Source organism: Anomalospiza imberbis, chromosome 1 (assembly GCF_031753505.1).
Source record: "Anomalospiza imberbis isolate Cuckoo-Finch-1a 21T00152 chromosome 1, ASM3175350v1, whole genome shotgun sequence".
Taxonomy (NCBI): Eukaryota; Metazoa; Chordata; class Aves; order Passeriformes; family Viduidae; genus Anomalospiza; species Anomalospiza imberbis.
In genome coordinates, this window is record NC_089681.1 from 90535612 (window position 1) to 90552700 (window position 17089).

A 17089-nucleotide genomic window follows, 5' to 3' on the forward strand; every position below is an offset into this window, starting at 1 on the left:
TCTCTGTTTTGTGTGTTGGTTGGAGTTTGTTTTTTTTTAATTAGTTTAATATACAAGCTGTGCTTCTGAATATGCCTTGATTACTTCCAAAATTTCTGAAGTGATGCTTTCCTCTCATGCATTTTGTATTTGGAATATGGTCAACTGGCAGACTTCAAACATGTTCATTTCATTTAACCTTTCAACCACTGTAGTTGCAAATGACATGAAAATGCTGTAGCTCTGCTCAAAGAAAAGACAGTTTCATACCCTTCATTGAGTTTGCGAGATTTACCAGTGTAACTCTTTGAATGATGGAAAATTTGTAAAGTCCAGGCTGCCCTTGTCCCAGATAGAATTATGCAGCTCTTTCTGAAACACATTTCCTAAGTGCAGATTTTCTGATTTTTTGTAGGTTCGTATTGATTGATTTAGACCTGATTGGATTATCTGCTGCTGTGGCAGTATATTTCTACCAGAAACACGTGGGAGGGAGATACACTGCATTCTTAACTGGATTCTGATGCATCGTATGAATAAAATGCTGCTTTTTTTCTGCTCCTCTTATCCAGACCAAAGAGCACTGTATATAGAGTGTCAGCCCATACTAGATTCTGCCCATCTAGTAGCACTTCAACTCTTTCAATGACAGTTCAGAATGGGTAAAAAAAATAGCACATTTCACTGCTAAATAACATGTTAAAGCTGAGCAATTCATATCAGCACTCCTGAAGTTTAATTCCTCTATAAGCATTAATCTGAGTTAAGCAAGTCTCACCAGCAGAACACTCCAGTGATTCTGACATTGGTGGTGTAGCAATTTATGGAGGTCTGACAGTCCCAGATCATCCCCAGTAGCTACAAAAATACTACCAGAATAATACTTAAAGCTGCTCGTTTCACATGATTCCTATGTTCTTTAAAGGAATATTAATTTCCCTCCTCCCATCTGCTTTTCCAGTGCCTGCAATTTTATTTCATGTACTTGTGTCTAGCATGGTGGGTGTGTACAAATGTTGTGTAAAAATCAGGCCAAACGGAATTTTTCTACAAGCCTGTTGAAAGAGGGCAGTATATGTTGCTGTCAAAGTTACTGTCTCCTCACTGACACTTGTCTGTTAGGATTGTTCATTTCCCAGGAACACAGTTGAAGACATACAACTTTACTGCATGTCAACCAGATCTACTAATACTGTACTTTTTATACCTTCTGAGGGGTTTGTGTTTGCTCTTTTTTTTTAATATATCAAGAAGATTTAAAAAAAAATCTTAGTTACATTTAAATTCTAGTGATAATAATGATGTTATAATAATAATAATAGATATAATAATGTCAATTGAGGAGGGGCTACATGCCAACTTCGCTGTATTGCTAAAATAAGAATAATCTTTATCCCAGAAATAAGTATTTTTAGGTGTGTGCTTTAGGGGAACTAAATGAAATATTAAAATTACACCTAACTGAATCCAGGTTAGAGCATTGTTTCCTCAGACGCCTCACATTTCAAGCTATTGGGACTATTTGCAGCATCAGCTGGATCAGAATTTAGTTGCCAGTGTTTCAAAAAGGACATGATGATAGAAGACCAGGTCTGAAAATGTTTGTAAGTGGAAATCTATATTGGATTTGGATTATTTTGATTTAGAGTTTTCAAATATTCTTGTGACTGAAGGAAGTGCACTTGTTTTTTACCATTTCCTTTCTGCACAGGATAAGATGCAAATTCTGAGCAGTAGTTAAAGCAGAAAACTTTGTTACCAAATTTAGGTAAAGAATATATAAAATCCAGTATCAGTACTGCCCTGTATAATGTCCACCCTTTTTATTTCCTGATTGCACTATCAACATAAAGTAGACAATATAGTAAAATCTTTATATATAGTCATATCCTCAAAAATGCCTGAAACAGAATATAGTAAGTTAAACATACTTGTATTAGGTGGATTGTTTTAATGACAATAGAAAAAGCAAGAAGTACAGCTTCTTTTCTAGCCTATTCTGCAACTGTTTTCAGCTCCATTAGGACAAAGTTAATGCCACACTTACTTTCTACTAAATCTTATTTTGAAGGTTAATTGGAACTTATTATAATGCATTAAAATGATTCCCCTGTGTGGAGGGAAATTTCTCACTGAATGATGTAATCAAGATAAATTTTCTTTCATTTTCTCTCACCTGATCTCTCCCAAATTACATAACAGAAAATACGTCCAAAGAGTGAGAATTCTGTTATATTTTGGAGGTGTTACATTTTGAGTATGTAACTTAATACCTTTTATTAGAAGTAATTTTTATTTAAAAAGTAGAAGCTATCTTCTTGCATTTCTGGACTTATTTTAATTACTTACATTCAAGCATGCAGTAGCAAGCAGAGCAAGGAAAAAAATTCTGTGGTGCTCTCATCATGTGTTCTGAAACCTAATACAAAATTGTAGTGGCTTTTAATAGTGTCTAATATAAAGATAAATGCTAGACATATCTGTAGGCCATATGATTAAATATTTATGCCTATATTAAGCAATACTTGGAAGCTTTTTATTTATTTATAATTTTGTATCTTTTCAAGTCATATTCTGGAACCAATGTCCTACAGTCTGTTCAACTGTCAGAAGAGCTCCTAAAGGGCACAAGCACTAAAGCAGAGAAGCAGAACTCTATCTTATTTGATAAACCTACAAAAAAACATCCCTACTACCAAAGAGGAGAATGTCTAGCCTTTCCCTGAAATAGAAGTAAGGTCACGAGTTCTGTTGTGAAATATATATTAACTGGAGTAGATCACTTACTGGTTTCAGAGTCATAAAGGAAAAGCCACTGGCAGTGAGAAAAAGAGAAAATGCCTAAACAGCCCAAGTAGGCAGGTTGTGAAATAATTAAAAACAATTTTAAAGGAATTAATTCTGTTTAACTAGCATATTTCCAAAATTAAATGTTACCATTTTAGATACGAATTTCAAGCTGTCTTTTTACTTATCTATTTAATCTAATTAAGCTGGTTTAAATCAAGACAGCTAATCGAAGCTCAGATCCTTTGTCCTTTATTAGTTTTATTCTTAAACAGCTACATAGCAACCCACAACCATATGTCACATTGAGTAGTCACTCGGCATATTACTATATAAATAGCTCATTAATTCTATATGAGGGAAAATTTCCTCTTAAGTAATATTGGAAGAGGTTTTGTTTTTGCCTACAAACCTAAATAATAAAACATTTTTTTCTACACCTCAGTTGCAGGATTCATATAAATTCTGTAGCAGTCTGTAGCCAGAAAGTAAGTAATTGAGAATAGTAAGGTTTCAATAAGGGATTTACTATGTATTCATACCATTTTCCCCTACTACCTGACACATAATGTGAGTTATTGGAATAACAAAAAATATTGCAAATTATATTGCTAATAGGAAATGGAGTTGATGATATTGAATATGTACAGGCAAAGGATGTAAAAAGTATCCTAAGAGCCTGTGTCAAACACTGAATTAAATGAACCCTGTTACATTAAAATCTGCCTGCTTACTTAACAGGATGGGGAGGAGGGATAAGGTTTTTTTAAAAAGACTGCTTTTTTTTTTCTCTTAGTATGAGATGGCACATTAATATTACATAACTTCCCATACTAAATAATTAGAGACCAATTAATTCCACAGCAAATATGAAAAACTGCATTTTTGTGACATTATTGTAGAGGATTGAGAGAGATCAAACAAAGACTAAATATTGTAACAATAACTTCTGATAGGAATGTTTATCTTTTATAATAGTCTCAGCAGTCAATAATACACAACTTTTTTGCTGTATATGTTGTGGGGTTTCTCTTTCATGCATAGTTATTGGAGGAATAACCTCATTACCTATGCTGTTGAAAACTAAGCTTTTGTGAAAAGAATGGAAGCATTTTTCATATCAGTTTACACAGCTGACCATAAGCCAAGCATGGATCAGTACATCACATTCTGTAACTCCTGTGCAAATTCTCTCATTGATTGGAGTTGACAGGGAAATGTCCATTGTTAAAACCCATCCACTGTTAGCAGAAATGTGGCATGAATCAGGTTGAACATGTGATGGCTGCTGGCACTTTGAATGTTGTCTATTCAAATGTTAGATTAGTAAAGCAGTTTGAGGTGTTTTTTTTTTTTTGCATTGTGCTTAGCACAAGCTGGAAAAATCTAGTGTCATAGTCATTTCCTGCTGAGTCAGAATGCAGCAAAGCTCCTCCATGGAACATGAATGCAGTGGCCCACAGGAGATGGTTGCTTTCTGGTCTGTGCTGGAGAAGAGACTGCACTGTGTTTGGAAAAGTATAAATTATCAAAGAGCTTCTGTGACATTTGTGAAGGAAAGTATTTCAATATGTTTTTACAACTCTTCTTTGAGAGCACAGTTTATCTCTTCGGGTGCTCTGCCTTTAGATTAGGGAGTTTTTAAGTGAATTGCTAACATTTGTGAATATGTGGTTGCTAGAAGAGGTAGCACTTCAGAATGTTTAGCACATAATATTGGAAGAGGCTTAAAATCAACAAACGATCTGTAAAGATAACTGGATTATGTTACAGAAATAATTTTAGTAAATGAGATTTACCCAATATATTTCTCTAAACAGGAATCTCAACATATGGCTGTTTCTATCCAAACTAGAGAAGTTGGACTACTTCCTCTCTTTCAGAGAAAATAGCCTGGAAACTCTCCCAGCTGTATTCCTGCTCTACTAATTTTGTTTCCCTCCTGTCTACCAGTTTTTGCCCATGTGGAGAAGAAAAGGCATTTCTTGTGTTCCCTGCAAGTGAACCTTTCCAAGAAGTTCTTTTTTGTGGAAAGTAAGTTTCTCTGTATTTATTTATCTGTCTATATTTTTCCCTTCTCTTCTTTCCTAAATATGCTTAGCTTGTATTTAAAGGAAAATTTTAAAACCTTTGAAAATATCACATGTTGAGTAGACATGGATGATGTCTTATGGAAGTTGCTGAGCTCATATATTAATTTCAGGTTATATGTGAAATATTGGCAAATTCCCTTCACAGAAAAAAAGAAAAGTGTGAGAGATGAATGATAAAACATTGGTTTGATGAACTGGGCAAAGATGATCCATTAGGCAAGAGAGGCACAAGTTTCCCAGCTACTTTGCCCTGTCAGCATGACTAAGCTCCAATATTGAGAGTTTCATCTACGAGTAATTGCTTCTGGCCTCTCATAAGAACACTTTGTCTACACAGTATTTGACAGATGAGTACAAAGGGCCATAACATGTTGCAGAGCCCATTCACCTTTCTTTCCATGTCTGAGAAGAAAGTCTGGCCATTTGTGGGGTCATACATAAGAGCTTGCTAGTGTTGATTCAGTCTGGTCCTGTGGGTCACCTCCTTTCATCCGCAAGGGAGGTTATTCCCCCTGATTCTGGATCTGCCCTCCAGCAGTCACATGGAGCACTGTATGGCCTGCTTGTGTCTTCTACCATCCAGAAGATGCCTCTCTGTCTTCAGCTTTTCTCCCTTTTTAGTAAAAGTTTCAAGTAGAGGAGTTCATAAGGTACAGGACGAGTACCACTGGGACAGAAAGAGAGGGAGTCAGAGCTCAAGCAGCAACAGGAATGATGGATTCACTCCTGCGGTGCTTAGTCAGGACTCTTAAAAAAGGCAAGTGCTTGTCATAGGATAACAGATGTCCTTGTTCTTGAATAAATTGCAGTGGATACTGTCATCATTGGATGTGTCTAGTAGTTTATAGTGGTGTCTAGCAGTTTATATTTTGTTCAGAAAATTGCTGTATGCTACATAACACGGGAATGAAATGGTCTGCAATTGCATTGTGTTGATCCCATCAGATAGATTCTCTGGAAGACAGGCTAGCAGAAGGACTCTGGATTTTGTAAAAATTCATATGTTAAATGAAAGAATTATTATCTAGGAGAGCTGTTTATCTACATAAACAATTGTCAGCCTGATTCTTTGTTCAGTAAGAGATAAAGCTTTTCAAACAGATCACATAGAGTGAGTTCAGGGCAGCAAAACATTGAATCATAGAATAATTTGTTTTAGAAAGAATCTCCAGGAAATCCAGTTCCCTTTGCTCAAAGGAGGGCTCAGTTCCAAGGTAGAGTGGCCTGCCCAGAGTTGTATCCAGTCAAGGATATCTGTAAGGTTGCAGATTTTATTTACATCTGTCTTGCCACGTGTTCAGTGTTTGAATACCTTGTGTACTATTTTTTTTTTTTTTGAATCTGTAATTGAAATTTTCCTAGTTATAACTTGTGTCTCTTGGTATCAAAAAAGCAGGTGAGACAAGTCTAGGTTCAGGTGAAAGGCAGGACATAAGAAACAGTTTAAAATCATGACAAATATCAGAATTAATAAAAATACACACAGTGCTTTAAAATTAGACAAGGGGCTTCACTTTGATATCCAGTCACTACAGATTTCGTACTTGATGTGAAAGAGGTTAGATTCATTATGACTGCCCCTGGATTTCAAAGTCAGAAAGAACATGCAGGTTGCAGCTCAATATTTAAAATAGCCCAAATATTAATGGAGCACATAATAGGGACATACCTTCTTGTGGCATCATAAAAAAAGTGTCTCAAAGAGGAGAATAAAACATGAATATCTAGACACGATCTCTTTTTTCCCCCTGCTTAATATTGCTTTTAACACTCAACAAGTAGAAGTATGTGGATTTTGATGAGGGAGCAAGATTCAGAGGGGCAGTAGTTAACCTCTTCCTTTTTTTAATTCCTTATCCTGCCTGCTTCCAGTAAATACTCATGCTTCACCTGAGAAGCATGCAAAAGACCAGCTAGAAATCTTTGATATAGAGCAGAATTTGCTTGAAGGAGTAGCTGGCCATATTTCTCAAGAAATGCTTCATTTTCTCAAGAAATAGAAATTATTTGAAGCCAAATTTCTTTAAAAGCCTCAGTTTCCATATATTTTTAATAAGTCTCTGATCAGAGAACTTTTTAGTGTGTGTGATGTATATAATAGCAGGGCAGCAGTAATTAAACCCAAAAAGGTGGCAGTTCCCAGGAGAGAAAACTAAAAGGGCAGGAAAGTGGATATTGAGAAGGAAAAATTTCCATAAGAAATCAGGAAAGCAAAATCAAGAGAGGAAGCATCTAAAACCACCATAGAGCTGAGAGGGTAAAAAATACATGAAAAGCTAAAAGGAACTAGTGTTTAAATTTTAATTTTCAAAGGAAAATATGTATAAATAACGAATAGTAATAAGCAGTATTCACACTAAAACATGTAAGGAGAAATCCAACATCTAAACTTAGCCAAAGAAAAAACTATCAATAATGTTGTATTACAGACACACTTTTTTTTAGAGACTCTGTGAAGTGAGAAGGATGATGGAAGTCGCTCTTTCTTGTACAGTACATTATATTAAAAAAAGAGTTTGAAAATAAAGTGTAGAATAGCTCATGACACAAACTACAACAGGAAGATCACTGTGCTCTGGAAATTGAGCTAATGATCCCAGTTTAGCAACTGGGACATTGCTAGTACCAGAGACTTGTTATTCCTTGTATTAATGTCAAAATTTGGTACTTAAAGGTGGTAAAATCAGTAAAACACATTCAGTTTGAAAACTGGTTCAGGGAGAGGTGATCCATGTCTGAATAGAATTGGTTGGAAAGTCGGTTGGGTTTTGTAAAAAGCCTGGAAATATTAATTAGAAGGGTAAACACTAAAATATCAAGGTTTTTTTGTGTTGGAAGTTTTCAAAGAAAGGTCATCATTTTCCATGAGAAGCAGACACATATTTTAGAAGATTTTTGGTTAATCGGGAATCTAGTTTTTTGTTGTAGGACAACGTTTACCAGCAGACCACTAACAGTACCTTCCTAGTAATCCTAATTACTAGGATTAGGTAATCCTAGTACATTAGGATGTACTAGGTACAGAAGGCAAATGATACCCAAGATGTGAAAGCCTAAAAACATTGCTTTTTTGTTTGGCTTCTTAATTTTACAGCAGTTCTTTGCTTTCCTGTAGGCTGGTATTTCACTTTTTTGGTCCATTTTGTGGTTTGTTCATCCTTTGGAAAGTTAGCATCTTGTGACATTTATATCTACCTAAAAGTCATCTAGAAGATGATATTTGGAATGAATAAAAAGAGTAGTAGAAGTTAATAAGGAAGCACATAGTGTAACTAAGGATAAAGGATAAATTGTAAGTTCTGTAAAAGATGTGCTTTTTGTGTCTAAGAAGATGTCTAGCTTGTACACTTTGAAAATTGTGGATGGTCTAATGTTTGTTTTGCCTGATGCAACATGCCACAAATATATCCACAATACAAATAATAAAAACAACAGTAAGGCAGAGATGAAAACCTTTAGAGCACTAAAGACATAAATTGAAAGAGGCAGGAAAGGCGTTATTGAAGCAATTGAATGGGAAGGGGGCTATGTCTGTAACAATTTTTAGAGAAATATGTATGCTTTTTTACATACTATGTTGTCATGGTTTTTTTGTTACTGCATTGTCTGATGTTTACATCTTTGTTTTAAAACCCTGGAGGTGAGTTTTACAAATTATGTTGCTTATAGAAGTTATACATCCCCCTCTCTCAATATCTCCAGTCTTCTGCTGGATATACAGAAATGGAAAATACTTAAAGCACAGTAAGAACAAGAGGCTCATGAAAGAGACTTCACTGATAGTTGGCTGGTAAAAGGTATTGACAGAAGGAGCATGTGCTTAAAAGAGTTGCTTCCTGTCTTGTCCTCAAGTAAAAGAACAAAAATCTGAATGCTAAGAGTGAGTAATAACTTCCCAATGGAAAAGGAAAGAAATCACATATTTACTAAAACAAACAGTCAGGAAATAAGTTTATTGAATTAGGCCACTTTTTCATATTCAGTGTGCCTTATACTTATTGATAATGCTAGAGGAATCTGGACACAAGTGCTGACTTTGCCCATCATTTGACTGTGGCCAATTCCTTGCTAATCTAGCAATGAAGGGATGAGTTTGAAAACCTGCAAAATACAGTTCTGCCCTCATTTCTTTGAGCAAGCATGTGCCTGAATCTGGAAGAAGTTTTTATCTTCTGGCAGATAAGAGCTGGTTTTGTAAATGCTGGTGATTGTCTATCCCCAGAGCACATACTCCTGGTTAATGCTTTGTTTATAATACATGTGCTGTTTCCTGAAGTCATGTTACAAAATATGACATTTGTTTAAAGTGAGGCAGATGCTTCTGGTGGCAAAACTGCTGCACAGAGTGGCAGTGCAGCAGGGCAAGCGTGCCATGGACCTCTCCTTAGCTGAGGTGTGAAACAGCTGTCACAGCCATGACACCCTTGAAAACCAGAGCGTCTGGTGAATGCCCTTGGAAGACACATTAGCCTTCATCCCAGCAGCCACATATTGAAGGAGACATTTGTTTCAACCTAAACACTTATTTTTGTAATCGTATGCCCAGCAGCTTGGTGGAGAAAAAGAACGGGCTGCTCCACCAGAAAAATTAACAAAGCGTAATCCAGATTTGACCTAGGTTCCCATGTAACCCTGGACCTCTTTCATACCCATTCCACTCCCCCAAACTTTTTATTTCCCCAGAGTATCACCAGCTTTCCCCTGTGTTGCCCTCCTCTCTGGCTGAGCTACAGGCAGCATGCTGGCCATTCAGAGCAGAGGTTGGGGTGCTGACCACCCATTGCCCTCCAGGATAAATGGTACTTATTGTAAATATCTCTCCTCTACCCAGTTGCCAGTGCTCATTTCTTTTTAGCAACTTAATTATCTTCAGTACTGTGGCCCCTCTGCTGATTTGCTTGAAATTGGACCGCAGGTTCACAAGTTACCAGGAAAGACCAAAAGCTCCAGGTGTCAAGTCTCATTTCCTTGGGAAACCAGAGTTTAAATAAATGGTCACAGATCAGTGATTAGATTGCAGCTTCTGCTGAGAACTTCATGGGCTGAACCACTCAGAGCTTCAACTCTAAAATAAATCCATGCAGTATGATGCTACGTATCATCAGCATGACTGTTATATAGGCCTTGTATGCCACAGAAAAAAGCTACCTTAGAGGTAGTTTTAGCAAAGGAAGCTGAGCTTACAAAAAGTAGAACTTGCATATTTCATTTGCTAAAGCTTTCCCTCTCAGTTTTCCTCTCTCCCCTTCCCTTTGCTTTTCCCTTTCCCCTTTCCTTTCCTGTTTTTGCCTTTGCTTTCAACAAAAATTCCCCTTTGGCTTTTTCAGATGGACACCTGGCTCAGAGTAAAGGACATGCAGTGCACAATCCCTAGCAGAAGCTGAAAATTGATTATGTCTACTGATGCTTTTCGATGATGTCATCTCCTCTTTTTCTGTTTGTGATGGGTGATAGGAAAATGTTCTAAAATAAGACTGAGCGACCTCTTCATCCCTTGATTTCTCTTTCCACGAGTCTGAAAACCATCTGAAGAAATGACCACTCAACTACCAGAGGAGTCCGTGGAGACCCAGAGCTCAGATGAGCTTGAGTGCAAGATCTGTTACAACCGCTATAACCTGCGGCAGAGAAAACCAAAAGTGCTGGAGTGCTGTCACAGAGTGTGTGCCAAATGCCTTTGCAAGATCATAGACTTTGGTGACTCCCCACAAGGAGTCATAGTGTGCCCGTTCTGCAGGTTTGAAACGTGCCTGCCAGACGATGAGGTCAGTAGTCTTCCTGATGACAACAATATCCTTCTGAATTTAGCTTGTGGGGGAAAGGGAAAGAAGTGCCTACCAGACAACCCAACAGAACTGTTGTTGACTCCCAAAAGGCTGGCATCTCTGGTTAGCCCTTCTCACACCTCTTCTAATTGCCTGGTTATAACAATCATGGAAGTACAAAGAGAAAGTCCCCAGACTCTGAACTCAACCCCCGTGGTGGAATTTTACAGGCCTACAAGTTTTGACTCTGTTGCAACTGTGTCCCACAACTGGACAGTGTGGAACTGCACATCTTTGCTCTTCCAGACTTCGATTCGGGTGCTAGTGTGGTTGCTAGGGCTGCTATACTTTAGCTCCTTGCCTTTAGGGATTTATTTACTGGTATCCAAGAAAGTCACCCTTGGGGTTGTCTTTGTAAGCCTTGTTCCTTCGAGCCTTGTTATTCTCATGATTTATGGCTTTTGCCAGTGTGTTTGCCATGAAGTTCTAGACTGCATGTCATCTTGATAACAAATACAGTAAAATAAGGTGTATTACCAGATGTGTAGCATAGTTGATTTATCCTGTTTTTGTATTCTTTCTATTCTTTTTTATTCTTATTGTCCATCCCACTAAATGCAAGCAGTGGCCCTAGTTACATAGTACCTTTTATTCCAACTGAATTTGACACCCCTCACCCCAAGCATTTTTTGAGCTAAGAACTGGAAATAAAAATTACATGTTGATTTTAAAGGGCTGAATTTTAGAAAGGGATAAAGCAAAATTGCCAAACTTGGTGCCTGCTGCTGCTGCCACTGTTCCTATGAGTAGGACTTTGCTTTGTATTGGACTGATCAAGTCAGTTCATGCTGTAGGATTCGCCCAAGAAGAAATTACTGTAGCAGACACCTTCCAGATGCAAGTACTGCATCTCTTCACCCAAAGCATCTCATGCTCTGAAATATTTGTTATTTATAATCCATCATCATTTATAGCAAATTAAATCACTCTACTAGTTAATATTATAAGAAGAATAAAACAAACTACCTATTTTTTTTTTTAATTTTTGTTATAGCAAAAATACTTGTGGGAGGCCAACATTTTTTTTAATGTTAAAAACTTGTCTCCAGAACACTTTCCCCAAAGAGAAGCACATTTTTCCTTGTCATACAGTTGCAGCTCACTGTGAAATATTTCTGCTAATGAGTACTTCTGGGGACCCAGCCACGTGTTTGCTGTTCTCCAGGTGCATTTATTTCAGTGTACACACTTTAGACTTCCCTTTGAGGGTTCAGAGTTCTGCAGACTTCTCTAGCTATGTTCTATTATGCTTACCCTTCCTCCCAGCATTTCCATGACCACTAGTGACATTTCCAAGCCACCAGTCCTTCCTAATGGATGACCAACCTCATGCACATGTACTCTATGGTAGCTGTGCTGGAGAATTTGGCTTATGTGACTTTAGCTCTCAAGATAGACTTCTATTCCCAACCATTAGGAAACAGATCTTGAATCAGTAATACAAATTCGAGAAAAAAAATCTGAAATGGTTGACTAGGGTTTTGTTTGGATTTTTTTTTTTTTTGGGTTTAGGGGTTTATTTGTTTGTTTGTTCGTTTGTTTTTGTTCTGAGTTCACAGAATGAGCACTGTAAAGAGATAATGTGATTTTGGGAAGATTTCTGTTTAAGGCATAGTCCTTCAAAATGTTTTAATACTCTGAACTCTCCCTGTCACCACTGTGAGTTGATGGCAATCTAGATGTGGCAATTAGTATGTCTCCATTAGTGGAGCCCAGAGGAATTACTGATACTTTACCATTCCACAAATAGAACCAGGCCCTGTAAGGCTTGCTTGTATGTTGCATGGTTTAGGCTACTTTTTGAACTACTGAAAGAACACAAAAATAAGTAATATTTAATGTTTATGTGTATAACTAGGTCTAGCAACACCGCAGCTGCAAACTGGTTTTCTTGTGCACAGCAGAGTAGAGTTGAGCAGTGCAAGCCTGGTTTTTGGGTCTGGCACAAGATTTGATCATTTCAGGGCAATGTAAAAGGGAGAGAGGTTTGTTGCATGAAAATTGAATGTATGGCCTAACAATATACTCTTAGAGCAAACGCACTTCGGTAAGGATGAAAAAATGACAGTGGGAAAAGCAGAGCCTGTCAAGAGGATTTGAAGTTAAGCTGGTTCAATTTTTGTAGATGGCACAGGTGGTATCTTCAGTTTTATTCCTATTGCAAACAGAGAAAGTGTGGAAATATAAAGGTCCTGCTTTTCTTGACCCTCATTTTATAATAGTGCATATGTATGTGTGTGTATGTACATATAGACACATATGTGAGAAGAAAACTTACAGCGAAATTATAGTTTTCAAGTGTATGGAGTTATGGAGCTATGTATTGAATGATTAAAGGAATGTTTCAGACTTTTCTGTAATGACAATAATTATGCCTAAAATATTTTCAGAATTCCTAGAAAATGCTGTTCCTAAGTAGTTGTTTTTAATGTTTGTGGTAAAGCACATGTAGTTAGAAGAGGAATCATCTCCAGTCAAGGTTTGACTCATCTATGAACTCATTCATTTTAAGTATCCAACAACAATCATGTCAAAAAAGAAAAAAAAAAAGAAAAACAGAAACCTATATGGTTTTCTAGAACTTCATAACTTTTGGAAAAATGTATTTGTAGTGTTAGGGGTTTATATGTTTTAGTATTTGTTCAATTTGTCTGAATATAGTGTCTCTAATAAAGGGCTGACTAACAGAGGATATAGGTTTTGCAAATGTGTGATATATATTAATTACCTCTGCACAACATGCTCTACAGTGCTACCTGTTGTCTTTTCCTTTTGATTTTCAGCTGATCATCTTAGGTCCAGCGCCAGGTATTTTGTACTCTGTTTTAAAACAGAGCCTAATTGTAGCAAAATTACAGTGGTATCAGTTACACATCACAGCACAAATTAATACACCAGTTGTTATACTTCTCTATTTTTCAGACTGCCAGCCCATTAAATTTATGCTGTTATTTCAGGCTGTGCTGCATTTCTAACCAACTCAAAGATGCAAGCATGCAAAAGCATATTGATTGTACAGCTATGCTGCCAGTCAGCCAGAGCATGCTATTGCAACTTTGGGATCATAAAATACCTCCATGACTTACAATATGGCCATTGAGAATTGTTGGGAGATAAATCTCAATTATTTGTGGAGAAGAATTTTTGCTGTATGACTGAGACTAGAAGAACTTCAGATATTACTCTTCTCTTATTTTTATTCTCTACCATCCTTTAGACTTTTGTCTAAAAAAAACTGAAAACTTGTGTCCTCTGCAGTGGAATAACTGTGCTGAAATCGATGTAAAAGGGGCTAAAATCAAGACTTGCATACTTCTCTGCCTGATTTTCCTTCCTTTTCTCTGACTACTTTTCTCTCCTTGGGAAGTAATGGCTCCTGGGGCTGTGAAATACTGCCTGCACACCAAGGCAATTCCCTTTCAATGGGATTTATTCCTGCTATGCTCAGACATGACTCAACCAAGTACAAAGTGCTAGAAATTCATTACTACGGGATTAATTTAGTCCAAATGAGATTTTTTTGGTTTGTTTTTAATTCCTGCTTATCCTGTGGATGCAGACTCTAGCCTCGCTAGCTGCCCATTTACAGTATGATATTGTGGTATCCCCTGAGGGCTGGGGCAGGATGATGCAGGAGCTGGGCACAGCTTGGGAAGGATGTGCTGAGCTGGGCCATCCTGTGAGCAAGACTTGGTGAGGACAATCTACAGGTGTGGCTTGAGCCCAGAGCCCAAAGGGGAATTAACAGAGGGTGGGTTAACAGAGTCTGTGGGCTCTTACATAGGACGTGGGGCTGGGGTTCGGCTTACTGAGAAGCTGAGCAAAGCAGAGAGGGGGGTTTTGTCTATGCCTGGGACAAAGGGGCTGTTTTGAATAAATATTTTGGGGTAGAGCTGCTGCAAACAGTTTAATGTTTTTCATACTGACTCTTCTGGGGTTCAAAATTCATTTGGTAATTAAATTAATTCACTACTGTTCTTACAATTGAGTATTGAACTTCATTCTAATTTAAATGGATTAGATTTGGGCATACTCCCACTCTTATGTTAACTATTTAAAGCTACAGGACTGGCCAAAGTAAGGGTTGATGTCTTTGATTTGGCTGTATTGTGAGCTTTGGTAGGTCCTGCTATACTGATCATAGGGCCACAAAACTGTATATGCTAATATAAAACACTTAAAATAGGCAAACTCTTGTCCTGATAACATTATTGGCAAACTTCAGGGTTGCCAGTATTTAACAATGTACCCAAAAATACTCTTCCAAACAGACTTGATTACCTGAAGATACAGATAAGTTGGTCAGAGCATGATGCTGATAATGCTAAGGTCATGGCTTTGATCCCTGTATGGACCATTCACTTGAAAGCTGGACTTGATGATCCTTGTGGGTCCCTTCCAACTAAGAGAATTCTCTGTTTCTGTGGAGTACAGCAGCACAAAGCCAGATAGACAAGCACAAAACAGGAAAACACAGCTTTCCACCTAAGTGGCTACACTTCAGCCTGAGGAAGAGAAACTGTAGAGGTTCACAGGAAGGCAGATGAAGTTTTTGAGGGACTTCCTTGTTATTGGGTACAGGGCCATTGTTTTTCTTAATTTTAACCAGTTCTAATGGTAGATTCAACTCACTATTCCTCTTACTTTTCTTCCCCCTCTCATGAAACAAGTCTACCTGAAACTGTGGATAAGCAGTATTTTGAAATGAAGCAATCTTTTCTACTACACTGAGTTTGCAGCCCAGTCCAGCATGGCAAGGCTAATACTGAAAATATGGCAAATTGCAGCCAGGATACAAGAATGAACAGGCTGCAGTGGGTAAATGGCAGCATGTTGTTGAAACAGTTTTGATGTCAAAGCAAGGAAAACATGGGGCTGTATCCTGCCTTGTCTTGGCTGGTTCAAAATTACTGAAAGGCTGTTCCAAGCCTGATCACCACCATGGCTCAACACCCACCCCTGCATTGCCTCTGGGACAGTTCACTTTAGCTGTGCATCTTGATTTCTTGTACAGGAGTTCTATATCATTATTTCATCTTCCTATATGCATGGTAGGTGGAGTGAAAGATCCACAGTGTTACACTTTTAAACATTTTGACTATCCTAAGGCTTCTCAGGGTTGGGTTTTTTTCCATTTCTTCATATTTATTTCTACAAAGCAAGACAGTGCACTTTATTTTAAATAGAGTAGTGCCTTCAAGGATCAAAAAATAAAAAGCAGAGAAAAAGAAAAAATGTGGGGAAGAAGAACTGAGAATTTTGAAATCATTTTAAGATATTCAAAGTGATAGAAAGATACTGAGACTCTTTTTACTTTCATACTAGCAGACTAGGTGTTATCCTTTGAGTGACATCAGCAAATATTTAGTGCAGGAGATTCCCGAGGGAATTGATAAGTCTGCCAGACCTCAGGCACAGACCCCGTACTCCACTACTTTTCTGTAAAGCACCATTCTTCTTTTGCATCAGCCACCTCTGTCAAAGTTGAAACATCACAGTTCACAAAGAGTTCTGGCACAAAGAATAAATCCCCAGTCTGGGGACAGTAAATCATCTTTTTAGAGACATGTGTGACAGTAACAAAGCTTTCAGTTTTAGACCTTAAACAAAGACGAGTCATCTTGCAGTCTGAATTGCTATCATAAATTTAATTTTAAATCAAGTTTAATTGTGCTGGGCAATACTACAAGTAGAAAATGTTTTTTGTTTTTCTGCCTTTTGCTATACAAATGTGGTTTGCATTTTAAAAATGTATTAAATGGTAGAAATCAGAGATGGATAGGAAGAAGCCTAATAAGTAATTTTATCCATTTCCTTTGCCCCTGTAGAGATGAATGCTTTGGCTAGTCTGGTTTGAAATATCTAAAGTGATGAGGCCTCCACCTCTTCCCACAAGGGACTTCTCAGCCATTTAATAGGCTTCTTTGTTAGGAAATACTTGCCTCATACTGATCCTATCTTTTTTCTTCTGCATAATGTAGTCCTTTTCTTCTATGCCCACTATTTTAACTTTTATGAAATCTGAGAAATGCATCATATTTATCCATTTCATACTGTAGCTGAATAATTCATAATCCTTGTTATTCAAGTAACAAAAGAGATAAGCAACCAGTAGCTGAGCAGCCAATACTTCACTGAGATGGTGTACCATGTACCCGTGGGTACATTTCATGGCAAGTCCTGGCTGACACTGCTTTCTGCATTAGGGAGTGAAAAATGTCAAGAATGTCAAGTGAAACTGAAGAAATGCATCTTCCCAAGTGCATGCATGGCAATTTTACTGAAATTTCAAGAGGTGCTGAGGCAAACAGCCTACTTCTTTGGATAGAGCTTTTCTTTCTAAAAGTGGATGATTTTATTAAAAGTATGCTTTCAAAAAGCATTTCAATTTTCTATTCATAAGCA

At 37.4% G+C, this 17089-nt stretch overlaps 1 protein-coding gene across 6 annotated transcripts in view; it reads left to right on the top strand.

Moving 5' to 3' along the window:
- RNF182 (ring finger protein 182) overlaps positions 1-13373 on the top strand; it is a 29314-nt gene extending 15941 nt beyond the window's left edge. For 2 of the 6 annotated variants that reach the window (XM_068199629.1, XM_068199637.1), the window contains 3 exons: positions 3811-3938; positions 4720-4800; positions 10187-13373. In XM_068199629.1, the coding sequence (XP_068055730.1) occupies positions 10394-11131 (738 nt within the window). In that variant the 5' untranslated portion in view covers positions 3811-3938; positions 4720-4800; positions 10187-10393 and the 3' untranslated portion in view covers positions 11132-13373. Of the gene's footprint in view, positions 1-3810; positions 3939-4719; positions 4801-9640; positions 9659-10186 lie in introns of those variants that run through there. The other 4 variants (XM_068199646.1, XM_068199620.1, XM_068199663.1 and 1 more) reach the window with 3 other exon arrangements.
- The last annotated feature ends 3716 nt before the right edge of the window (positions 13374-17089 follow it).